The following is a 27157-nucleotide window of genomic DNA, read 5'->3' as shown; positions in this document are numbered from 1 at the left end:
GCACCCCACATGGGAGTCTGTCTCTGCACCCCACATGGAGTCTGCTTGAGACTCTCCCTCTCCCTCTGCCCTTCCTGCTCTTGCTCTCTTTCTCTCTCCCTCTCTCTTAAATAAATAAACCTTTAAAAAAATTACTAGGTATTGCAAAAGATGAGATCACATGGCTAGACTTCAAGAGGAAAAACACAATAGTATCAGACTGTTGAGTGATTTTGATACTTGAATTAGCTGCTAAGAAATTAAAAAAAAAAATAGAGAACAATTAGAAAAAATAAACAGACTCTTTCACCAGATGTCTGCTTTTTATTTATTTTTTTTAAAGATTTTTTATTTATTTATTTGACAGAGAGAGAGATCACAAGCAGGCAGAGAGGCAGGCAGAGAGAGAGGAGGAAGCAGGCTCCCCGCCGAGCAGAGAGCCCGACGCGGGACTCAATCCCAGGACCCTGAGATCATGACCTGAGCCGAAGGCAGCGGCTTAACCCACTGAGCCACCCAGGCGCCCCATGGAGTCTGCTTTTTAAAAAGAGACTCCTAGACACATTTCAAACTGAAAAATAACATGTGAAATAATACCTCACTAGATGAATTTAATTACGAATTAGATAACAAGAAAGTCAGGATTAATAAACTAAAAGACTTATTAATATACCAAGTGGAAGCATAGGGATAAGAAAGAATTTTAAAAATACAAAAACCACAGCAGAGAGGAGTGTGCAACAGTGAAAAAAATCTAACCATTTATGTCTTTGAAGTCTAGGAGAAAAAAGAGAAGAGAATAGGGTGGAAGTAACATTTGAACAAACAGTAATAGAGTATTTCCCAAACTAACAAGAGACATTAACCTGTAGATTCCAGAAGTTCTGTGAACCTCAAAAAGAACAAACATATAGAAATTATATAAAGGCATATTATGGCAAGCCTGCTAAAATGAAAAACAGAGAAAAATTTAAAAATAATCAGGGTAAAAAAGACATATTACTCTTAAATCAGGGCAACAATAAGACTTAACTACTAACCAGAAACAGTGAAAGCCAGATGAGATGAAGGTATCTTTAAAATGCTGAAAGAAAAAAATGAAAAAAAAAAAAAACTAGAATTTATGTAGTCACAAAAAAAAATCCCTTAAAAACGATAATATACAAAACTTTCAAATAAAGAAAAGCGGAGAGAATTTGACACCAAATCTACATATAATAATAGCAAAGGAAGAAGAAACATGGTCTTAGCTGGAAACACAGAATTATAGGAAGGAGCGAACAACAATAGAAAGGATAAGTATAAGGGTAATATAAATTTTGACAGTAATACTAATAGTAATATATTGTAGTGTTTTGAATATATGTAGAACTAAAATGGCAACAACAATAATACAGAAAGAGAAGAGTAAATGGAGTATTCTAATGTCTTATTATTTTCAGGAAATGATAAAAGAAATAATTTGTATTATTTTCTAAAAGCATACATATTAAAAATGTACATTTATAATCTCTAGGGAAACCACTAAAAAGTAAAAGTGTATAAATCTGATTGATCCCAAAGAAATCAAGATAGGAATCAATAAAATATAAAACAAACATACATACACAATAAATTTCATATACAATATAGAAAGTAAACAAATCTAATTGCTGGTCCTTTGAAAAAAAAATTGATAAACCCCAGCAAGATTCTTCAAGAAGAATCCAAGCTTGGTTTGACATTTAAAACTTTATTAATTAATTCACCACATTATTAAATTTAAAAAGGAAAACCAGGTGTAATCATTTTAATGGGTTCACAAAAAGTATATGGTTAAATTCAACATTAATATATTTAAAAAATATTTTGGCAGCCTATGAACATATTCTGATAAGGAGTATGATCCCCCCTAAGAAATCTACAATTATTCTTAATCTATATAATTCTTGATTCTTAGAAATTAAAAGCATTTCCTTTATAATATGGTACAAAAGAATGTCTTCTTTGGTCATTTCTAATCATCCCTACACTGGTGAGCCCATCTAGAACCCCCTAAATATGATAAAATAAAATAAAATTTTAGAATTGAGTGAAAGAAACTGTCACTATTTGTAGATAATATATTTGGATAATAGAAAACTAAAAGAAACTACAAATATATTACTAGAAGAAAGTTTTTTAAAAAAGAAAGTTTAGCAAAGCTGTGGGTTATGTTCAAAATATAAAAGTCGATTTTATTCTTATATTCTTTTACAGTTGAAAAAATAAATACTAAAGTGCCTAGAAAAATACAGCTAACAAAAGCTGTGAAGACTTTTAGAGAAGAAAATGATAAAGTTTTATTGAAAGAAATTAAAGAGGACCTAAATAAATGATATATATTATATTCATGGGTTGATAACCTTTAGTTATGATACCAAAATCAAACATCTCCCAAGTGATTTACAGATTAAATGTAGAAAACTCCGCAGGTTTTTGGTGGAAATTAAGCTGTTTCAAAAATTTTGCTGAAGAGTGAAAGCCAGTAATAGCCAGGACACCCCTGACAAACAAGGTGGAGAAACTTGGAGTATCATATATCAAGATATAAACACTGTAGTAATTAAGACATTGATTATTAGCATAGACACAAATGGTATAATATTAGAGATTCCTGAAATAGCTTGACACATACATGGAATGTGGTTTATATATATAAAACAGGTAGCATGGTAGATCAGTTAGAAGAGAATGTTCAATAAAAAGTGTTCAGTGAGTTGATGATTCATATAAGAAAAAAAATCAGATTGAGATTGGACTCACATCATGCACCAAAAAAATCAGTGTCAGGTAAAGACCTAAATACAAAAGGCAAAACCTTAAAACTTTAAGTAGGGGGAAAAAAGTGGAAGTGTATCTTTTGACTTTAGGGTAGGGAAAGACTTCCTCCTACAGACACAAAGTGCGAACTATATGTAAAGGAAACATTTGTTAACATATGTCGATGAAAAGACATTGCAAAGAAAGTAAAAGAAGAGCAGACAGCGAGCACTGTATAGAACCTACAAAGGATTTGTAGTTTTCTAGAGTGTGTAAAAAAAACATTAAAAATCAGTATGAAAAAGACATTCCAAGAGAAAAATCAGCAAAATATGTATTTCCCAAAAGAAGGAAAACTGAATGACCAATTTTAGGTATGAAAAGGTGGTCAACTTGTAAGCAGAACAATGCAAGTTTCACCCATGAGATAATATTTGTATGCTCTGAGATTTGCAAAAGTAAAATCTGACAATATGCCTGTTGGCATGAATCTAAAGCAGTTAGAGCCAAGGTCTGCTTGGTTGGAGTGTAAATTTAGGTAAGACTACTTTGTAATACAATATATCATCTGGTGAAGTTGAATCTGTGCACTCATAGGTTTCTTTAACCTACCATTTCCATTTCTAGCAGTATACTCCAGAGAAATTCTTATGGCCATGTACCCGGAGACAAATAAGATATTCATACTAGCATTGTTCATAATAATAAAAAGTAAGAAATACTCTAGATATTTATAAACAGGAGAATTATGCATTGCATGTACATAATACAGCAAGCAGATACATTAACAGTATTCTGTCTATATACATTTTAAAGCATACAGATTTTAAAACATTATATAGAATTACGTATGTTTATGTGGAAAAACTAAATTAAGGAAACAATAAAATTAAAGTTCAAGATAGCAGCGACTTCTGGAGGTATGAGAGAAAATATGTGATTAAGGAGGCACACTGTGTTAGCTAAGATACAGGTTCAGCTGCATTTGACAGAAACCCACATAGTGACATAAGCAAGACACAAGTTTGTCTTGTAACAGGTTGAAAATACCCTAGGCATGACAATTAGGTTCTACATGGTTATCTAGGAGCCAGGCTCCTCCTCTTTGGAGCTCTTTATCCACATGGTTATGGTGGCTCACCACCAGTTACATTTCATGTGTAACGTGGAAGAATGGAGGAGTAAGTGACCTTAAAAAGGAAGTTGCACTTACGACTTCTCTTCATGGTCTTCTGGCTAGACTGTATCTATTGTATAGTAATTTTTAGATCCAAGGAGACTTGAAAAATGTGCCTAGCTGAAAATCAGGAGTTCTAGAAGAGAGAGAATGAGAGCACAGGTATTAGGAAGAAAGTAGCAGTTTCTGCCACAGGTTCATGCGGCTAGGACAGGAGGGGGAAAGCAGAATGATCTTGGTACTGTTCTGTTTCTTGAAATAGGATGGTGAGTATAGTTGTCTTTTTAAAATTTTATGCCTTCCCTATAAATTATATACTTTTGTATATATGAAATGTTTCATTATTAAAGCTAAAAAGCTTAGTGGATGCTTTTTAGCTTTATTTTGCTTGAATCTTATGTAGCATATGGTACTGTTGATCACACCCTCTAGACATATGAATTTTTATTGGCAAAAATCTCCTGGTCTTTCTCTTATTTTTCCATCCATTCCTTTTCAGCCTCCTGGGCTTCACTTTCTCTGCAGGGAACAAAAAGGCCTTTTCCTAGATGCCCCTCACTTGTCTCCATAATTATTTAGGATAGTTTCAAATTGGCTAATGGGTTTCCTGGATTTGGAAAAATTTCAAGAGAAAACTAATTATATGGTAAATATTCAGATTTTATCACCTTTTATTCATAATGCTCTATCCATATATGGAAAAGGGAGGTTAGCACATTTTTTTCTTTGTAATTTTAAGTATTTTTTATACCTTTCTGAAGTACATCATAAAAGGGTAAATAATTCTAGAGTGAGTCCAGAGTACCAGCATATCTTGTAAAGGTAAGAAACAGCAACTGTTCTCATAAGTATATACATAAAACGTCATTAGAATAAATCTTGGAAATGACTCACATTATTATAATCATGTATAAATGTGGTATCTTTTTATAAAAACTCAGCAGTTTATTTGACCTCCCAAAATGACTGCATTTCCTAACCCTCCTTGACCTAGGGCTTGGCTAGTGGAATGTAAACAGAAGTCACTACATGATAAATTTTGGCATATATTAACAGGAACTATTTTTTTCCCCAGTGAAGTAATCTCAGGCAAACATGCATTTGAGAATTTGTATTCACTTAAATTTTTATTAAGGCAAATAAGATTAAATTCAGTTAGTTAGCGTTCAAGTTTCAACCATGTGTCAGTGACTGTGTCAGGTTTCTGGGAATACAGGATTAAACAAATACTAATCCCAACCTTCAAGGAGCTAATAATAGTAGTCCAGAGGAAGTCTAGTTGAATGCTATGAGAGATATGCCTAAGGTGCTATGGAAACAGAAATTGCCAAGGTTAGCGAGGAATCTCAAACTCAAGAAAGTTGACAAACCTAATGTAAGTTTATAAAATAAAAGCATTTAAAAATAGGATCTAAAGATCTTTGTTGTTATAAGCATTTTAGATATCAGTTAGATTAAAAAACAAAACGAGTCCAAATGTTATTACGGGAGGTAGAGGCTAAGGGGGAGGGAAGGAGTATAAATGAGCTCTGTTAATTTTTAAAATATTTTATCTATTGTTTAGATCTTTTTTGTATACTAATTTTATAACCATAAAGTATAATTTAAAATCCAGGGTTTTAAAAAAAGATTTTATTTATTTTTTAACAGAGAGGGAACAGAAGCAGGGGAAGTGGGAGAGGGAGAAGCAGGCCTCCTGCTGTGCAGGGACCCCCCCCCCAACCCCAGTGTGGGCCTGGAGCCCAATGGGGGGCTGGTGCCCAATGTGGGGCTCGATCCTAGGATGCTGGTATCATGACCTGAGCCGAAAGCAGACGCTTAACAACTGAGCCACCCAGGTGCCCCTAAAATCCAGTTTTTGTTTTTTTTTTTAAAGATTTATTTATTTATCTGACAGAGATCACAAGTAGGCTGAGAGGCAGGCAGAGAGAGAGAGGGGGAAGCAGGCTCCCCGCTGAGCAGAGAGCCCGATGTGGGGCTCGATCCCAGGACCCTGAGATCATGACCTGAGGCAAAGGCAGAGGCTTTAACCCACTGAGCCACCCAGGTGCCCCCCCCCTAAAATCCAGTTTTAAAACAGAGTATGTATTTCTTAATATAGCAACATAGCTTTTTTTGATTTAGCAATGTGGTTTTCTTAAAATTCCTGGACTCAAATCTTAACTTAATTTTCAGAAACACAAACTCATGTAGCATATAGTGTGTATTTTATCTTTTTTAATGTATTAAGTTTTACTTAGTATAAACATGTACAGTGCTTGTAGTACTTCACAATAATTCCAGTGTAGACATTGTCTGGCATTGGAATTTAAGGCAGGGATTCAAGTTTCATTCACTGACTGTAACAGATTGCAAGGAAGAAAACAGTTTGCACAATTCTTAATCTTAACATAGCACCTGCTCTTAGTGGTTCTCACCATTGTGGCATGTAGCTATTTTCTTTTAACCCAACATTCCTCAAACTCATTTCTCTTTCTTTTGATTTCATAAGCTGAGGGGAAGACCCATTTCCACAGACATTGCTCTTCTTTTTGAAAATCTGAAAAGAGATTAGTGAAATCTCATCACGTTTATGGTCTTTAATAACCTCTCTTAAACCCTTTTCATTTTCAAGCTTTTTCTCTAAGGTGACTTATTAAGCCAGGACTTGCTAGTGTCATTCAGATACTGTACTCTATAACTAGTATACCCTCTCTGATTCAGTTTTTAAGCAAAAATGAAGTCTTTTTTTTTCTTTGCAGACTTTGCCTTCAAAAGAAACGACGTTTTTAAATACCACACAAATGCCTTGCTTGCAATCAGCTTCAACTTGGAGTAGCTGTGAACACAATTCAAAATCTCAGATATTAAGAGAACATGTATCAGAATTGGACTCCTCTTTCCATTCTGTCCTATCATTGCCATCAGGTAAGCCTACTTATAAAAAAAAAAAAATTCTAAGTAAACTCTGAATATTTTCTGTGGTGAAGTCTAATCCTATAGATACAAGGAATCTAGAATAAGATTTTATCAATTATTTTGCCACTGGATATTAGAACTAAACAGTTTTCATAGAGATATTAATCCTGTGAGTTAATGTTCCGTTTTTGCAAGTTGATTCTTAAATTCATTGGAAACCATTTTGGGTTAATTGGGAATAATTAACTTTTGATCTTTTCATTGTTAAATTTTTAGAATTTTATTGATAAAGTGACTATGCTGTTGAAATGTTTCTCAGTAAATCGGTTTTATTTTTCCCCCTAATGTGTTGGCTTGCGTGGATTTTTCTCTGCTATATAATATTCCTCTGCTTATACTCAGCATTGAGTTTCCTCAGATAAGAAATTGCCCATCTTTAGGTATATCATCTTTTGAACCTCGAAAGAATCTATAATCTATAACTGAGTGAATGAGGCACATACAGCCCCATACCCCTTTAAGTTTCTAGTTCTTGGTTTATGTTGGAACTGTTCTGGTTGTTTCTGTTTTTCTTTTTCTTTTTCTTTTTTAAGTTTTTTTTTTTGTTTGGTTTGGTTGGGTTTTTGTTTAGTAATCTCTATGCGCAGTGCCCCCCCCAACTCAAACTCAAAACCCCAAGGTCAAGAGTTGGATGGTCTTCTGAGCCAGCCAGTCACCCCTCCAGTTGTTTCTATATTGAAATGAAGTAAATACGAGGGTCAGAAAAGAAACAGTCTTCACACTGGTTATCTCAGGTCCTTCTCTTCAAGGGAAGACATCTTAGATGGGCTTTTGTTTCCTTTCCAGCTTTTTTTTTCCATCATCCAGGGACTGCTCCTTTTTGTAAAGCACTATTTTCTGTACCTGTTCCTGCCCTGAATCCTGAATCTTAGTTTATTTTTTTTACTATTATTCGAGTGGTTCCTTAGCTACACCATACTTAGAATTAAGTTCCTGACAGGAACTATGGTATTCTGTCTTTAAGGAAAGCTTAATAATAGAAACAAACAGTGATAAGTATAACAATGGTAATGCAGCTAACATTTGGGCTTAGCATACCTGTAAGCACATTACATTTTCTTGTATAATTCTTCCATCATATTTATCTTCATATTTTCCTCTCTATCTTACATATAAAAAAGTGAGGCTTAGAGATGTTTTCATCTCTATTTTCATATTTTCCTCTTTATCTTACATACAAAAAAACTGAGGCTTAGAGATGTTAAATTATTATTCCAAGATTATACAGCTAGTAAATGAAGGAGGCAGGATTTGATGTGAGGTAGACGTATTCCAGAGCCACACTCTAACCTTTACTCTTCACCGTCTGTTTTCTCCTGCTGCATTTATTTCTCTGAAGATATAACCCTGAGAGCTGGCATAATTACCCTTCACTTAATCCTCTTATGTCCCTTCCAATAAGTTAAGATTAACTTCCCCATCTATTAATTGGGTTATTCATTTTTTCTTGCATTCATTTAACAAAAATCACCTACTATTTCCGAAGTACTAAGAGTATAAATACAAATAAATCCCTCAAAGTACTTGCATTCTCATTTGAGATAACTGAAATGCAAACTAGAAGTGTATTAAAATGTTATGAAATATTCTTATAAAACCCCAAAGGTCAGAATGTGGGGACTAAGGAAGGTATATGGGTGGAACAAGGTTCTTCACTAGTTACATCATGTTTTCTCACAACTCATGAAGAACAGTGGTAGAATAGGTGATATTTACTTTATAATAGTAAGTGATATTTCTTTGGAGAAATAAACTTACGTTTTAGTAATTGGAAAATATTGGATTCCTGAAATGTTTAAATAACATATTTGATTTGTAATCTTAGTTTCATTTTTGTACGGTCATAGTATAGTAGTGCTATATAGGTTAGTAGTGCTAACCTCTGTTCTGACCCTTTGGAGGACACTCCATGTTGAAACACATGAACCTTTTTTTTTTTTTTTTTTTTTTGGTATATTTTTCCACACTTGAGTTGGATCTATTATTAAAATATTTAAGGGAGAGAGACTTCTTGTTTAAAATCCAGACCTGTTTTGGGTGTGTTCTGATTTATGTGTTCAAAATTAGTGTTTTTTCCAGTAGCAAAACTTTCAATATAGCAACTGCTTTATAAAATATTTCTTGTTGTTTCTTAGGGAGAAGTTTAGGTGTCTCTATTAAATACTTTTGAAGATGGTTTTGTTTTTGTATTCTTGATTGAGGAAGAAAAACTTTAATAAATGTGAAGCACATCTACTTTATTATTTAGCTCCTCTTTTGGTTGTAAGAATACGGAATATAGGGAATTGACATCTAAGTCTCTATTTAAAGGAAGAGAGCTAGTCTGTAAATGTGTTTTAATCTTTGTAAAAAGCATATTTTGTGATTCATAATATTAGTAAACTAAGGGAATGTGAAACTTAGTATTTTCATCAAAGGTAGCTTCTGAATTATAGTGGTTTTTCTCTCAAGTACTTGAAACATACCTTTCCGAAACCTCATTATTTCAAATGTAAATGTTGTATCGGCAGGGTGGAATGGACTTAGAGTGAGCCAAGTCTGACTGTATGTTTTACTCAAGACCTTTGGATACATTTGTTTTATCTGGGAATAGTACTTAATGCTTATAATTTTGATCATCTTATCTATTATTTTGGTTTATGAACTTAGTCATCATTAGAGTTTTTATTTAGTGCATATAATCAATAATTTCCAAAATACTGCTGTCTGTATGCTTGCAGGAAGTATTTTGGCACTTCTGATAGGACAGTTCGAGTTTTTGCTTATTTTTCTAAGCGTATGTGCTACTTAGAGAAAGAAAGCAATCTTAATATTAGAATCTATATAAAATTGTATTCACTAAAAGTACTTTTTTTTACTTTATTTTTCCAGATGTGCCTCTCCATTTTCACTTTGAAACATTGTTTAAAAAGACTGAAATAAAAGGAGATCTTGCTGAAAATAAATTTGTAGGAGACTGTGTCATATCTCCATCACCTGGTATGTCATTTACAAATCTTGTACTTTATATGTTTTTACATCTTTCAGATACTTACTGTTTTTGCTTTCTAAGGAAATAAAATTTAACAAAGGAACAAAATGTAAATCCTTAATTTTTAATATTCACTTTTTACAAATTACACACATACACAAACAGATAATACATAGGAGTGACCTTAATAAGAAATGTGATACTTACTGAATGAAAATAATGAAATATTATTAATAAATATAAAAGGAAATCTACACATGGAGAACACAGCATTCCCAAATGATGGGAATTGATAAGGATATCAGTTCTTCCTGTTGGTATATATGATTAGTGCAATGTAACTTGAAGTTTTAATAGAATTTGGTTAACTTAACAAACTAAGTGTAAAGCCCATTGGGAAAGATAAATGGGAAAATACAAAAGTAACTGCTGGAAAAAGTATTAAGAGAATCTATCCTAACCACATATGGAAACATAACAAAAATCTGTAATAGTTATTAGCATAGATTTCGTATACATTTAAGAAAGTAAAGCCATGAAGCACACTATATAGCTTATACTTTATTATATAAGGGAAAAATTGTAAATCAATGAGAACATGGAGAATTATTCAATAAATAGTAAGTCTTTGGGGGGAAATTTTATTTACATAATTGTTTCATATCATATATCAGAATAAGTTCTAGTTGGTTCCAAGAATTTGATGAAATAAAACACTAACATTACAAAATAAAACTAGAAGAGTTATAATGAAATAGTTAAGAGTATTATGAATGGGGGCAGGGACATTGTGCTTGGAAACAATCAGAAGGAAGAAAAACATCAACATGTTTTGACTATCTACAAAGCGAAAATCTCAACATCAAAAAAGCCATATAAACTAAGAAAAATTACTTCCAGATGAAATAATCATCTACCTCAAAAACTTAAGTCAACTCAGTGCCTGTTAGAATTGGAGTTCTGAAAAGTAGATTTTAAAATAAATTTACAAAAATCAGCTTTTATAAATACCAGTAATAACCAGTTAGAATATGTAAAGGAATTTTACTGGACACATTAGTTGAAAATATAAAATATCTAGGATTAATTAAACTTAGTAAGGACCTACACAAGGAAAACTTAAAAAGTTTACTGAGGAACACAAGAATATGTACCTATAGAGAGAAATAACCCTGTTCTTATCAGAAGACAGTATTGTCTGAGGCACCTGGGTGGCTTAATTAAGTGTCCAGCTCTTGATATCAGGGTCATGAGTTCAGGCCCCATGTTAGGCTCCGAACCCAGCATAGAGCCCACTTCTTAAAAAAAAGAGGACAGTATTGGAACTTAAGATGTTTTTTTCTCCCCCAGTTTAATTTATAACATTACTTAGAATCATAGAGGTATTTTTTTTTTTTTTTTTTAAGATTTTATTTGTCAGAGAGAGAGCACAAGCAGGGGGAGTAACAGGCAGAGGGAGAAGCAGGCTTCTTGCTGAGCAAGGAGCCCAATGTGGGACTCGATCCCAGGACTCAGGGATCAGGTCCTAAGACAAAGGCAGATGCTTAACTGACTGAGCCAGCCAGACATCCCAGTATTCTTTTCTTTTGGAACAAATTTATTCTGAAGTTTATCTGAGAGAAAAAAATGTTGACTAGCTAATAAAATTTTTAAAAGAAAAGGAAGTGCCAGGTAACAAAAAGGAAGTAAAAAGGAAGTGCCAGGTAACAAAATTATAAAGCTATAAGCATTATTTTATTGTGGTGTTGATGGAAGCCAGATCAAGGAAACTAAATAGCCTAGAGACAGACCCATCTGGCCACTATATGATAAAAAGGTGGTTTTTCCTATCAGTGTGGGAAGGATGGCCTCATCAATAAATAATAACAATAATTCTTATGAAGCATTCCTTACACGCTACTACTGGTTGAGGGGCTTTATATCTGTTGGTTGCTTTAATCTGTACAATCCTGTAAAGTGAGTATTATTATTATTTTCCTTGACTAATTTTCATATTATTATTATTTTCCTTGACTAATTTTCCCAAGTCACATTTGAACAGTGATAGGGTCAGAATTCAAGTCCAAGCACTCTGGTTCAGACTCCATGTTTTAAACAACCAAGTTTGTTCTAAAATCCGTGGATTAAACAATGACTTTTTGGAAAAAAAAAAAAAGATTTCTACCTCATATAGCACATTAATGTTCATCCATCTTCAATTTATTTTAAATACATTCCAGATAGATTAAAGAGTTAAATGTTAAAAGTCCTGACTTAAAAGAATTAGAAGAAAAAAAAGATGTATTTGATGGTGATAATAAAAATTATTATCATAAGTAACATTTACTGAGTGCTTATGTGTAGATACTCTGCTAAATATTTACTATTTTTTCCAATTATATTAAGACATTTAAACATTATAATAATCAATTCTGACAAGATGTGTGTAGTAAAACCAGGACCCTCAAATATTTAAGGTAGCATTAAGAATACAAACCTTTTGGGAAGTACTGTGAAGTTAATTACAATACCTTTAAATTATGTATTTTTAAAATAAGCTCACTGAGGAAAAATAACAATTTATTTGTGCAAATGTTTACTAAACTGTTAGCCCTGAATTTTGACCCAGTAAATTCATTTCTGGTAACCTAGCCTAATGCTAAATACAAAACCACCTTTATGTACAAATCTATTCATTTTACTATTATTTGTGTTAATGAACAATTGGAAATAAGGTAAAGAGTATAACTGAGATATGGTTAACCAACACAGTGGAACGTGTACCTTTTAAAAATATCTTAAAAGTTCATGTAACAGAAGAGGACAAAAGTGTTTTACTTCTATGTATGGTACAATTATAACCATGTAGAAATGTTCATTCTTCAATCAACCAAATGGAATGTGTGGGTCTTTTGGAGATCCTGATTTGAACAACTCAACTGTACACATACACACAATTTTTGAGATAATGAAATTTGAACACGCATGGCTGTTGGATATTAATTAACTTTGTTAGATGTAATAATACGTGTGGTTACATAACACACACTCTATATTTGTTAGAAATCTAAACTCACATATCTGTATTTGGGATTTGCTTTAAAATAGGCTAGCAAAAAATAGTTGGGGATGGTCACCAGTTTGTAATCACTGATGATGAGTGCTAGGTACAGGGGAGTTCATTCTTCTCTTCTTCATTTGTGTTTGTTGAAATTTTTTCACAGTAAAAAGTTTTTAAAAAATTGAAAGCGCTGGGGCGCCTGGGTGGCTCAGTGGGTTAAGCCACTGCCTTCGGCTCGGGTCATGATCTCGGAGTCCTGGGATCGAGCCCCGCATCGGGCTCTCTGCTCGGCAGGGAGCCTGCTTCCTCCTCTCTCTCTGCCTGCCTCTCTGCCTGCTTGTGATCTCTCTGTCAAATAAATAAATAAAATCTTTAAAAAAAGAACATTGAAAGCGCTAAGGTCAAGGAACAATTGTCTATGCTTAGGGGAAAAAAGACTAAAGAAATACAGGAAAATATAGGTTTATGTTCAGATACTTTTTCATGATACAATTCTACTACTTGCAGTTTATACGGAGGTTAATTTTAGAAAAAGAAAAAAATGTGTGCATGAAGGTGATAATTTTAAGAATGACCATAATAGAAATACCATGATGATAACAACTAGCTCTAATAGCTAGAGGATAGTTAAATGATATTATCTCTAACCAGAAGAATGTGAGGTAACCATCTGAAAAAATAACAATGGGTGAATTAATCAAATTTGAGAAATACAATTGTACACATATTTAAATGAAATTACATTTGAAATGTGAATATGAATTATGCATTTGTATGACTGGAATATACAAAAATGAAATTATATGCTGTTAGATAAGTGAGATTAGGTGGTTTTATTATTTCTAATGTTATTTTCGAAAATTAAAAAAAAGGGCAGTGTAAATGTGTTAGGCACAGAAGTAATAGTAACATATCAGTGATGTAATGACATGCTAGTAATGGGGAATTAAGAGCTAGAATAGAAGACATTTGAGATGAATGGTGCAATATTATTAGGCGAATCAGTGAAGTATATTCTATTGATCCCAATCTCTCCTCCCTTATTTTCTTTCCCTACCACTGCCAACTCAAATAATTAAGCATTAATTAGATTTCATCCTATGTAAGGCATGTCTGAAATACTGGTCATTATTATTTGTCGTTAGTGATTTCTGTAGAATTAAATAAAACTCTAGAGCTCAACATTTATCGACCACTTACTCTGTGCCAGGCAGACTGATGACTCAAAAGATGAATCACAGAGACTCAAAGAAATTATAATGTATTAAGAGGAAGCAGACACACAAGTAACTATTAAGATGATGTGGGCACAGATACGATAAAAATATTCTAAAAAGAAGAGGGAGAGTGTAACTCACTGCCTAGGGGAAGACAAGGGGAAGGAAGCGGGTAAGGGTGATGGGGAGAGGGCAAGAGGAACTCAGAAAGATGGTGATGCCAAGTGCGGCTTTAAGTACTCACTTGGAATTTAGAGGAAGAAGAGCAAAGTGTTCCAGATCATTCATTCTCAAACTTTATGTGCAAACAAATTACTTTAGGGATGTTGTTAGAATGCAGTTTCTGCTTCAGTTAGCCTGGAATGGGGTCTGATTCTGCATTTCTAACAACTCCTAAGTTGTTGAAATGCTGTTGGCCCATATTGGTTTTAAAATGCAAACAGATGTGATTCGTCATGGAGACAAAAAACAGTGTGATGTGTTCAAGTGTATACAAAATGCCTGGTACTATAGGGTCAATTGTATGAAGGTAAGAAGATGGATGTCTGTGTGCCTTGCCACATAGCTTTTATTTATCCTCTGTTATCCAGAAGCATTTCAAGAATGCACAGCTGACTTCAGATAACAAGGAGGGAAAGACAAATTGTAGTGGGTTGAAGAGTAAACTATTAGTTGACAATCCTGAGGAAATACCAGGCAAAGCCAGTTAAGGGCCTGTACTCATCAAAATATGCAGCCATGAAAGACGAGACAGTGGAACTGTTGCAGATACAAGAAAACTTCAGACACACGACAACTAAATGCAGAATAAACGGAATTTTCTATAGAGAACATTATAGGAATAATTGGTGAAATTTAAATGAGTCCATAGTTAATAGTATTAATTTGATTGACAGTTGTGTGGCCATATAAGAAAATGCCCTTGTTTTTGAAAAATACACGTCGACAAATTTAGAAGGACATTGTGTCAGCAACTTAATCTCATTGGAATTCACAAAGATAAAGCAAATATAAACTTAACATTTGTGGAATCTGAATAAAGGGTATATGGACTACTTTTTAATATTGCAAGCTTTCTATAGTCTGAAATTATGTCAAAATGAAGTTTATATTTTAGAGTGGACAGAGAGAGGAACGGCGGCACCACATCCCACACAAGCAAGCCAGAACCTAGGGCTCAAGCTTCTCCACCTACACTTCCTCATATCTAAACCCGCTGTCAATATAAACTTACTCATCTGTCTCAAACACGGCCTGCTTCATTTCTACCACTTTCACAGTCCACTCTAGTGATCCCTTATCTATACCGCTGAAACAGCCTGATCAGTTTTTTCCCTCCAATCCCTGTAGCTAGTGATCTTTGGAAAATGTAAGTCTACTTATATCACTGTTCCCTACCTCCATTCCTTAAAATGTGTGACAGAGGGAATATTATAGGAGACCCCTAAAGCCCTACCTAGGACAACCCCTACCTGTTCATGGTTCTTTCTCATTATCCTGCCTTACTCTTTACTACTTGCTGTTCCACTGCCAAATTTGTTGTTTTGGGCCTTTGTACGTACCATTCTCTTTTCCTTCCCCTTGCCATCAGTGATTTCTGTTCATATTTGAAATCTTGTTGCTTTGCCTGGGTACTTTTCCTAGAGCTCTCTTCTTGTTACATACTCCATTAACTTCTCTTAAATAGTACTTCTCTTTTCTGTTATGCATTGATTACAGTTTTTGAGATGCTTATAAACTTCATTAGTAGCAAGGATCGTGACTGTTTTTGCTCACCAGTGTCCCAAGGGTAGAACACAGTGCCTGGTATGTAATCAGCTCTCTATAAAGTTACTGAATGAATAAATCAAAGGGAAGAAAGGGAAGGAAGGAAATAGAGATACTAGGTCAAGGTGTGTTTTAGGATAGAATGCGGGAGATTTTGGAGAGCAAGAACTGAAAGGCTAAGAGGGTTGTAAGTAGGTGAAGAGAATGTGCAGTCTGATTTTGAATTGTCCTATATTTCCTACTGTTTCAAGAGTCCACCGCAACCTTATGATACTAAGGAAAAAGTCGTATAAAGAAGACTCAAGTAAATTCAGTAAAAAGTGTCACCTTAGGAAAGGCTGAAGTTTCTTCAAAAAGGTTAATTATGTTCTAGAAATAAGGAAGATGGTGAATTGCTTTTAGAAGGGTGAATTGACTGGTATTTGTTTTAAAATACTCCAGAAATGTTTCCATTAAAACAAGAGAGAGCATTACTGGGACACCTGCATGTATCAGGCATATTAATTATTTTAAAACCTCTCACAATTCTAGTTACACCCTTCTAGAAATGAGTTTGAAATTATGCCTGCCAATTCATTTTTTTTTAAAGATTTTATTTATTTATTTGACAGAGACCACAAGTAGGCAGAGCAAGAAGCAGAGAGAGAGGGAGAAGCAGGCTCCTCATGGAGCAGGGAGCCCGACATGGGGCTCAATCCCAGGACCCTGGGATCATGACCCGAGCTGAGGGCAGAGGCTTAACCCACTGAGCCACCCAGGTGCCCCCCAATTCATTCTGTTTTATATTTAACATCTTTCTCTGCATTCTTTTGGGTGGTAAGAAATCTTGGGGGCCATCTTAGAATCCTGCCATTTTCCCTGAGCTCTTTTTTTTTTTTTTTTAAAAGATTTGAGAGAGAGGCAAAGAGAAAGGGAAGTCCCAAGCAGAATCTGCGCTGATCTCACAATCTGATATCAGGAATGGAGCCAAAACTGAGTTGGGCACTCAACCAGCTGAAGCCACCCAGGCACCCCTCCCTCCCTGAGCTCCTTAAAGCCACTATTCTGTTTTCCATCGTTTACTTTTGCCTTGTCAATTTGATCCTCATGACTTCGCAGTAATCTTTTTAATCCATTTTCTGGTAACTTTTAGGGTATCCTTGTTGTGAAGTGATGTATGATTAGGATTTTTTCTTGCCCCACTTGACACTCAAATGAGTTCTTAAAATCTTAATGGAAAAATTTTTGTCTATCATTTCTTCAACTTTGTCTCTCATTCTGTTATGTTGCCCCATTTCGTCCTTTTCTCCCCCCATATTTTCTACCACTCTTTTCCTTTCACTCGTACAATTCCCCTGCCAACCCACTGACTGTCATGTTCAGCCATGTCCATTCTATTACTCAGACCTGGTAGTGATGGTTGTTTTTAAATTTGAGCAATTATATTTTCCATCTCTGAGGTCTCTCTTAAGGAACCTTTTGCCTATTTCTTTTGGCAATGTTGTTTTTAAAAGACTTGTTTGTATTCTGTGAATCCATTCACTGTTTCTGGGTGGTTGTTTGTACTTCATTTTTTATGGTGCTCTGCAGACTACTGGAGTTCTGTGTTCTCACCTTTAAAGTTGATATTCACTATTAATACTTTCTGCCACTGTTATTTATGAGATCTTTTTCATGGATGGCACAGAAATTTGCACTCGGTAGTATTTTCAGAAGCAGTTAGGGATGGACAGGACATATTTCAAAGTGAGGCACTGGGCATTGCTTTCTCTCTCCCCCCATCCATTTCTCTGCCCAGGACTCTCAGATTGTTACCTATTAAGGCAAATAATCTCAAGGAGTGTGGCTGAGGAGTTGGCATGTGTAGTTACCCCATCAGATAACTATCCATCTAGGTAAATTGTCCTGCACCATTTCCCTTTCCTCCAGGTCTAGAGCACCTCTGATGATCCTATTTTTGTGGCAGCACTTTCCCACGTGCTTTTTTGCACTGTTTGCTCTTCAAATTCCACATGATGTCTTTCAGAGATTCCACACAAATTCTGCTTTACTTACAAGTTCCCTTTTGTTGCTTGCTAATGGGGATGTATATATGCAGATCTAGACATATCTATGTATAAATCTTTTGTCTATTATTTTTAGAGTGCTTTGTCATCTTGAAATCAGAATCCATTATTGTTAGTAGGCCATCCTCCCCCCTCCCCACAGTGTTGGTGAGATTTGGGACTTCAGCCTGCCTTTCTTTTTCATCTCTAAACCCTTCAAAAATGAAGCCAATTTGGTTATTAAGCTAGTACTGGAAATATGGGGTTCAGATAGGCAATAATAATGATAAGACTACATTTATTGAATACTTAGCATGTCAGATATCCTTCTAATGACTATTATAGGGATTAACTCATTTAATCCTCATTAAGCCCATGACAGCTGTTCTTACTCCTATTTTACAGATAAGGCAACTGAGGCACAGAGATATTAAGTGACATAAAAGTTTGAGAAAACCAGTGCTTTTAAAAAGTGAAAGAATGGTGCTGGGTACTGTCAGTTGGATGAAATCTGGTTCTTGCTCAAGAGGTCCCTATTTATTGTGATTCTGTAGAATCTTTATCCTGAATTACTTTCAGATTTAAGGGGGTGGGGAGCTAATTTAGGGGTTCAGATTATATTCAGCCAAGATTTACAGACTGGAACGAACCCAAGATTTTGTAATTGAGAAGACTTTGGAAAAGGTCACCTTTCCTTTTCATCCGCTTCAAGTAATGGAGCAACTATAGGAAATTGGGCACTTCTTGAAAATGTTTTTAAGGAACCTTATTATGGGTATTTTCAGTTTAGGAACATTCCATTTTGATATGTAAGTCTCTCTCTCGTTGCATTTATTTTGAACTGGTGTATTAATGTTCTGCAATGTTTTAAGTAAAAACATTAACATGTTCATTATGTGTTAAGGAAAAGTTCACATTTCCTTTCTATTTGTTTTAGTACATAATACTTCTCTGAATCAATGGAGAAATGGATATTCTCCTACCTGCAAGCCTCAAATAAGGTCAGAATCTTCTGCACAGCTGTTCCAGGGAAGAAAGAAAAGACACTTGAGTGAAACAGCATTAGGTAGGTTAAAATGAAGACATAAGCACTAGTACTAAAAACTGAAAATAAAATTATCTTCAAAGAACCTCTGCTTCATGGAAATTTATAATCCAGAATAGTCCCTATTATATAAAATATCCGTGGTCCTATTAATGTTAAACAGCATATTCATGTAGTCAGTTCAGAATTGTTTGTGGACTGGGCATCCATCCACTTAATGACAGGGATTTCCTTCCTATATTCCCTAACTAGGGTTATCTTCTCATGACTGTCCTCCTAAACAGTACTTAAGCCAGCGTCATGTTCGGAACTCAAAATATGTCAGGAGAGTTGCCTTACAACCATATCTGGTACTTACATGGATGTCACGTTCACTGTCAGTTCACTGAAGCTTCCTTAGGAACCTATAGTTCCAAGATGGCCAACAGATATTTTTGAAACTAGAACTCTTCTAGTAATACCAAGTGGGATTTGTTATAGGGATTTAGGACTATCAGTTTCCAGAGTTATTGCAAATAATGATTAAAAAGTAAAACTTACCAGAAAATATACATTTTAAATGGCAACATATTTACACTTTGTTCCCGTTCATTGTTCCAGTAGACAGAACACTATATGCATTAGTCAAGTGTTCCCCAGATATAGTATGTCAGTATACCCAATAACTTAGAAACTGCATTCAAGATGTACTGGACTGTAATTATACTTAATGGATTTAACATATTTATCACTAATATCTCTAGATATTAGTCTAGAACTGCCACATATCAGCCCAGGTCACTACCTGAAAATCACTACCAGATGAACTAGTATGGCGCAAAATAAAACTCCTAGCCACAAGCAGAGATTGCATTGTGCTTTTTAGTACCATAATCTTAGAGACAACCAAGACACCTTAGCTTTTGAAGAACTTACGTACACATACAGATCTTCCTCTCTTGACTTACGACATGGTGACATTCCAATAAGCCCATGATAACTTGAAAATACCTTGAGTCAAAAAAGTATTTAATAACACTAACCTACCACCCATAGCTTAGCCTCAGATGGGCTGAGAACACTTACATTAACCTAAGTTGGGCAAAATAATCTAACACAAGGCTTATTTTAAAATAAAGCACTGAAAGGCACCTGGGTGTTTCAGTTGGCTAAGCAGCTGCCTTTGGCTCAGGTCCTCATTGGGATTGAGCCCCGCATTGGGGCTCCCTGCTTGGTGGAGAGTCTGCTTCTCCCTCACCCTCTCCCTGTCACTCTGCCTACTTGTGCTATTTCTGTCATATAAATAAAATAAAAATTAACAGTAATGTGTTGAATATCCCATATAATTTATTGACTACTGTACTGAAACAGTATGAATTGCTGTTTGGGTAGAGAATGGTTGCAAGTGTATTGATTATTTATCTTCATGATCACATGGCTGACTGGAAGCTGTGGCTTGTTGCCGCTGCCCAGCATGGGTATCCTGTTGCATAATGCTAGCCCAGAAAAAGGTCAAAATTCAAGGTATGATTTCCACTAAAGGCCCTGTCACTTTTGGACCATGATAAAGTTGAAAAATCCTAAGCTGAACCATTGTAAATTGAGGGCTGTATATGTATCAACACACAGAAGAACTTGTCTCTCTTAATAAAACCCACTATGAATTCACATTACCTAAGATATAAAATGTTTCACTTGAATTGATCTAACTTCAAGTTTGATGGAAATACAGGAAGAGAACTAGTAAGATGCTATACTACAAAGAGCTAACTAGGTAACTCCCTAATATGCAGAACACCTTAACAAATGTCATGAAAAACAAACTCTTCCAGACTGCAAGAAACCTAAAAGACAATAACCAATTTCAGTATATGGATCCTGATTTGAAGAATCTACTAAGGACATTTTTTAGCAACTAGAAAAATGTAAATATGGACAGGGTATTAGATTTTAGGAAAATGCTTTTTAAGTTCAGAACTAAAATAAGGGTGGTAAAGTGAATAAATAAATACATATTCACAAATAGGGAATCAAAACAAATGGAAAAAGGAAACATGGAAGAAAGAGAAAATACCAAGAATAGCAACAAAGTTCTAATCAATATCTTGAGATAAAAAGAGAAATTCCATCCATAAAATAAGGACAGTATAAATGAGTGACAGACCAAGAACTTTCAGTAGAAAAAGTCTCAAGTAGAATGGTCTGAAGATCAAGTTAAGGGTATCTCCCAGAAATCAGAATAAAGTCAAAGATATAAGAAAATGAGAAAGTAGAGAAAATTAAGGGGTAAGTCTTTGGAGGTTAACTTCCAAATAATAGGCATTACAGAAAACATGAACAGAATAAAGAGAAGGGATGAGATTTTAAAAAATGAGATGTACTGGATAAAAACTTGCCAGGTCCCCTGAAAGTGGAAATAATTGTGACAGAACTGTGGGTAAGATTTTTTTTTCATTTCCTTAAATTTTTGATACATAAATTTTAAAAAAGAAAATCAAACATAAGGAATTATGTTACCTAAGTAGGAAAGTAATTTTAATACCTATCAGTCCTGTTAATGTATGACATTCTCCATGGTTCTTTCCATGTCAGGAGAAAGAACCAGATTTGAAGAATTTGCTTTTCAACGCACAGAACCAGGATCCCATAGCAATTTTACTGCTGTTACTAATGTCAATGTTATATCAAGAACCCAGAATTCATCATCACAAGTAGGTTTTTTTGCATATTGAACTCTAAAACTGCTTTGTAGACTTAAAACTGGCTGATAAACTAGAATATTTTGTTAATCTATAAACAACAGCCTTACTTTGCTAGCACATATTGGCTTATTTAGGAATATCTTATTAGGTAACGATAAATTTGATTTGAACTTTTGTTTTAAACTCGTGAGCTAATTACTCACTAGCTAATCACTAGTGAGCTAATTGATTATGGCATTTTATTTTCTTGTGTGAAAAACTATCGTTAACTGTTCCTACTCCTTACCATGAAGCTTCGTGAGAATCCAGCACTCATATTGTTCTTATGCTTTTATCATCTGGTCAGAAAATAGAGGTTAAAAGGCAAAAGGATTTAGAAAAAAATGTAAAGCTCAAGGACCAGGAACACATAAATGAAAATTATAAAAATGATCTTTACTAAGTTAACACACCAAATATTTTCATAGTCTTTCCTAATAAGGAAGTGTGTTTGTTAAACGGTCATTTTCTTGACATTTAGGGGACTTTATGGTAACCTTCTTTGATAAGAGTTTTGAAACTTAAGGTATTCGTATTTTTTATGGTCTTAAAAATAAGTTTATATGTATTTTATGTATGCAGACACAAATGTACACTGCATACCTGCCAGCAGGAACTGTGTTGTTTTATACAAGATAGGCACTGTTCTTGTTTTTGTTAACATTTTATACTCAGGCCTATCATATTTATAAAACATGTATAGTATACCTCATGAGAAGAGGGCATCTTATAAAACTACTGTGACCCTACTTTGCAGAATACTGCACGACGGAGATTGAGAAGTGAGAGCTCTTACGACATAGATAATATTGTGATTCCCATGTCATTAGTTGCCCCAGCTAAGTTAGAGAAACTCCAATACAAGGAAATACTTACTCCAAGGTATGTATACTTACATCTTTCTATTTTCATTCTTCCTTTTCTTGATAAACTTAAATTTTCAGACTGAAGTTAAAATTTTAATTAATTAAAGGAAGATGCTCCTCTCTCCCTTCTTCCACTTGTAAAACCATGGAGGGAAAATGGTACAACAAACCTTTATATTACTCATGCTGAAAAAAAGTGCCATATATTATCACTTTGTCAATTTTTATGAAGAACTAGGAATTCCTAAGACTGACTCTGCACTCTTAAGTCTTTTATATAGTAATATTTAGTTATTACATTATATATATAATATATATTATATATATATATATATATATATATATATATAAAATATGGCACAAAAAGGTACTTTAGGGATGTAAATAAGTATAACAACAAATAATCCTTGCTCTTTAAAATGGAGTTTTGCACAAGATTGCAAAAGAGTTCAAAGAAAGCAACTACCTTTGCAAGGAATGTTCGCATTATAAGACAGTAGACTTGTCAAAACAACAAAAATTAAGATTTTGAGGTATTGTTGCCAAGTCAGCAACAGATTAGTAGGAAGATCTGGGAAGACGTCATGAAGAATAGTTTATTCACACAGGGAAACCGCAAAAAGGTACACAGACAAGTGTGCAAGGCTAAACGGGAGAGAGATTTTGTGTAGCGTGATAAAGTTATGGCTAGAAAAGAAATTAGAACCAGATTATAGAGGTCCCAGAATGCCATACACAGATCTGCTTCCTACTGGCACTGAAGTTTAGTCAGTTGTTTTTTTTTTTTTTTTTAAGCAATGACGAAAGCAGTTTTTTAAGAACATGAATCTGGCAGCAGGAAGTAGAAGAGGTTGAAAACAGAGATAAAAGCTCACTGACAACTACAGTAATTCCTACCATCTCTATTCTTGCTGATTTTCAAATTTTCTTATCCCTAATTACTTTGAGGTATTAAGAGCTCTTAAGAGGTGCCTGGGTGGCTCAGTTGGTTAAGGGACTGCTTAATCCCCTGGAGTCCCGGGATCAAGTCCTGCATTGGACTCCCTGCTGGGCAGGAAGTCTGCTTCTTCCTTTGACCCTGCCCTTTCTCATGCTCTCTTTCTCTCTCTCAAATAAATAAATAAAATCTTTAAAAAATTTTTTTAAAAGCTCTTAATACTGTAGGAGGTATATGAGAAATCCTACAGACAATCTGTTGAGATCTTCTACATAAAAGAAGTAACATTTGGGACGCCTGGGTGGCTCAGTTGGTTAAGCAGCTGCCTTCGGCTCAGGTCATGATCCCAGTGTCCTGATATCGAGTCCCGCATCGGGCTCCTTGCTTGGCAGGGAGCCTGCTTCTCCCTCTGCCTCTGCCTGCCATTCTGTCTGCCTGTGCTTGCTCTCTCTCCCTCTCTCTCTCTCATAAATAAATAAAATCTTAAAAAAAAAAAAAAAGTAACATTTGTGGTTATGATGTTCTGCAGCAATGATGTTTTTCAATTTACTTTGGAAGCTGGAGCTGGCTGGTTGGGTTGGTTGGTTAAATACAAAGGAATTCTGTGGTTCAGTAGTTAAACCTGAGAGACCATGATGGGTGTCTTCACACAAATTGGCAAATGCTCAAATCAGAGCTCTTTTCTCCCCATCCTCCCACACCCATACTCCAACCCCTCCCATAATCCATCCCCCCCTCAACTATCCTCCCGCCTCCCTGCCAAGCCATTGTATCACCATCTACTGACTTAATCCAAAATTGGTACATTCTTAGGTATAGAATGCAGCTGTGCAGAAGAGACCGTTTACTCTAAGGCCAAAAGTCTCACCTTCTCATCTTTTTTTTCATTAACACAAATTGTTCTCTTTAAAAAGAAAAAGTATGAAAATACAACCATTTGAATTAATGGAAGCCCCGAGAAAAGAAAACATTACTGCATTGGCTGTGCTTAGAGAATATAATTGCTACACTTAGCTAACAAAAGCTGAAATTGGTTTGTATCTTCAACAGCTGGAGGATGGCTGTTCTTCAGCCTTTGGATGAATACCATGTAGGTGAAGAGGTAAGTTGCCTTTCACTTATGGATAATTGCACTTTATATATTATGAAGCCTGCTTAAATTTGGTATTTGAGGAACTAAAGTGAAATATATAAGCTCCTTAACATATACTGATTTTAACATATACTGATATTTTTTCACTTATGAAAACAAAATTCTTCATTAAGGATATTAGTTTCATAAGGAAAACATTTTTGTGCAAATTTGCAAAGACAATTTATGAAGAAATGTAGTAAAAACACAAATCATTTGCTTACATAAATTGTTGAAATACTGAATTTACATAAATATCTATATTCATTCCCAGTATTAGTCATATTTTCCTGCATGAAGAGATTTAGTCTTAATATTTAAGTCTACAGTACCACATTCAAAACGTTGGGAGCAAACGGCTTTTGATTTTGGAAACCTTTGGACTTGAGAAAGTAATGTGAACATGATAGATCCATCACATAAGACACAGAGGGAGTCTAGAATAGATTGTTTCTCAGAAAATAGTTCTAGAATTTGGCCAGATCAGGCTATGCCACCGAACGAATTAGGAACACTTACTGTTTCAGAGTTCAAGAATTGCAGGAAAGGGACGGAGGGCCTGTATGGGTAGAACTTACATTAAGACAAGAACAATTTCATGGAAAAATACCAAATAACCAGGCTAATTTGAAGGTGATATTCTGCAGTAGCAGTATAATATAAGGCATTTTCTGTCATAATCTTTCTAGGCCCACTGACTGTGTTTTCCAGTCTCTAATAATAACTTTGTAATGCCCTCCCTCCTTTAACGTGCTCTTCCCTAGTTTAGAATGAGCCTAGCCACGAAACCCAGATTCTTAAACTACTACCACCAAAGTCTTAGAATTCCAGATAAGTCATTAGTTAAATGAATTTTCTTTCCTCAGTTTTACTTTTCTTTGATATTAACATTCCTAGAACAGTATATTCCATAAAGAGCAATCAATATAAACCTTTGAATGAATTAAGCATTAAGAATTTTTTAATGCAAAGCACTGTGAACCTATCTGTAATCTAGATAAGTCTACAAATATTAACAGATTAGGGAAAAAGTTCTAAAAAAAAAAACAAAAAGTCAACTCCCTCTAATTTTGGAATTGGAAGCTCATCTCATAACAGTTGTTCTCTGAATTTAGATTTACTTTATAATTTTCTTTCTATTTTGTTCTCTTGATGAGGAATTGACACCTGTTCTCATATTTCAAAATGTTTCTGATAAAAGAAAAACTTTATTTCTAATTCCAGGTAGAAGATCTTTCTGATGAAGTCTTCTCCCTAAGACACAAAAAATACGAAGAGAGAGAGCAAGCCAGATGGTCACTATGGGAGCAAAGCAAGTGGCATAGAAGAAACAGCAGGCAGGTGTTAGCAATTTATAACCTCAAACCATGAAATCCATGTAGAATCAACAAAAATTCTGCATGACTAATGAGAGAGACCACTAAAAATGAAGAATAACATCCGTTATTTTTCTACTAGAAGCAAAACACTGCATTTACTGAGTACATTCAAAATATATTTGGCTAATTACAGTGATGAAATGCATTTCTGTATTTTCCTCCACTACTTCCTCATGCTTATTGTTAGCCTGAGGAATAGATTTAACTCCACAAATAATGTGAAAATCCTCCATAGATAAAGTAGGTCATTTCAGTACACTCTAACAGCAGACCTAACACTAGGGATTAGAATCTGGGTGATCTATTTTCACATAACCTCTTAAAAAACATGTTCTTAAAAAAATTTTCTCAAGAAACCTATCTAGTCTAAAAAGCAGATGATCTAAAATACTTTGAAAATATGACTTTGGGGGAAAGGAAATCCTAAAAACATAATTAGTAATTATATATTTGAGAAAGTCCATGGTACTTTATATTTACATTTGATTGTGTTTTAATATAGCCAAAACTCACAGAGCAAGATCATGTTCAAGTCTGGTAGTCCACTAAATTTGGTGTGGGACTCATTTACTTAGTACAGGTGACCCCTGAACACAGGTTTGAACTATATGAACTATATGGGTCTACTTATACACGGACTTTTTAATAGTACAGTCCTATAAATGTGTAACATTTCCTTTTTTCTAGCTTACTTTATTGTAAGAATATAGTATATAATAAATATAACATACAAAATGTGTGAATCGATTGTTTACATTATCGGTAAGGCTTCCTGGAGAACAGTAGTAGGCTATTAGTAGTTAACGTTTTGGGAGAATCAAAAGTTACATGCAATTTTTGACTGCATAGCAGGTTTGGTGCTAACCCCTGTGTTATTCAAGGATCTGCTGTATTTTTCTTTGCCTTTTTTTTTTTTTTTTTTAAGATTTTATTTTTAAGTAATCTCCCCACACCCAACTCGGGGCTAGAACTCACAACCTGGAGATCAAGAGTCACAAGCTATACCAATTGAGCCAGGCACCCCTCAGCTGTGTTTTTAAAACACATTTCTCTGTTTAGGTCTCAAAATACCAGATTTGTTGTAGATCCTTATTCCAAGAGCTGTCTTAACACAGACACACACACACACACACACACACACACACACACACACACACGACTCAG

At 34.6% G+C, this 27157-nt stretch overlaps 1 protein-coding gene across 6 annotated transcripts in view; it reads left to right on the top strand.

Annotated features, from left to right (window-relative positions):
- KANSL1L (KAT8 regulatory NSL complex subunit 1 like) overlaps window positions 1-27157 on the top strand; it is a 139895-nt gene that overhangs the window by 109649 nt on the left and 3089 nt on the right. For 5 of the 6 annotated variants that reach the window (XM_047720944.1, XM_047720943.1, XM_047720940.1 and 2 more), the window contains exons 7-14: window positions 6679-6844; window positions 9767-9874; window positions 18852-18980; window positions 20388-20462; window positions 21531-21649; window positions 22437-22561; window positions 24533-24584; window positions 25839-25951. In XM_047720944.1, the coding sequence (XP_047576900.1) occupies window positions 6679-6844; window positions 9767-9874; window positions 18852-18980; window positions 20388-20462; window positions 21531-21649; window positions 22437-22561; window positions 24533-24584; window positions 25839-25951 (887 nt within the window). The remainder of the gene's footprint in view (window positions 1-6678; window positions 6845-9766; window positions 9875-18851; window positions 18981-20387; window positions 20463-21530; window positions 21650-22436; window positions 22562-24532; window positions 24585-25838; window positions 25952-27157) is intronic. The other variant, XM_047720945.1, reaches the window with a different exon arrangement.

This window comes from Lutra lutra, chromosome 3 (genome assembly GCF_902655055.1).
Source record: "Lutra lutra chromosome 3, mLutLut1.2, whole genome shotgun sequence".
NCBI lineage: Eukaryota > Metazoa > Chordata > Mammalia > Carnivora > Mustelidae > Lutra > Lutra lutra.
This window is presented reverse-complemented; position numbering and strand designations above follow the sequence as displayed.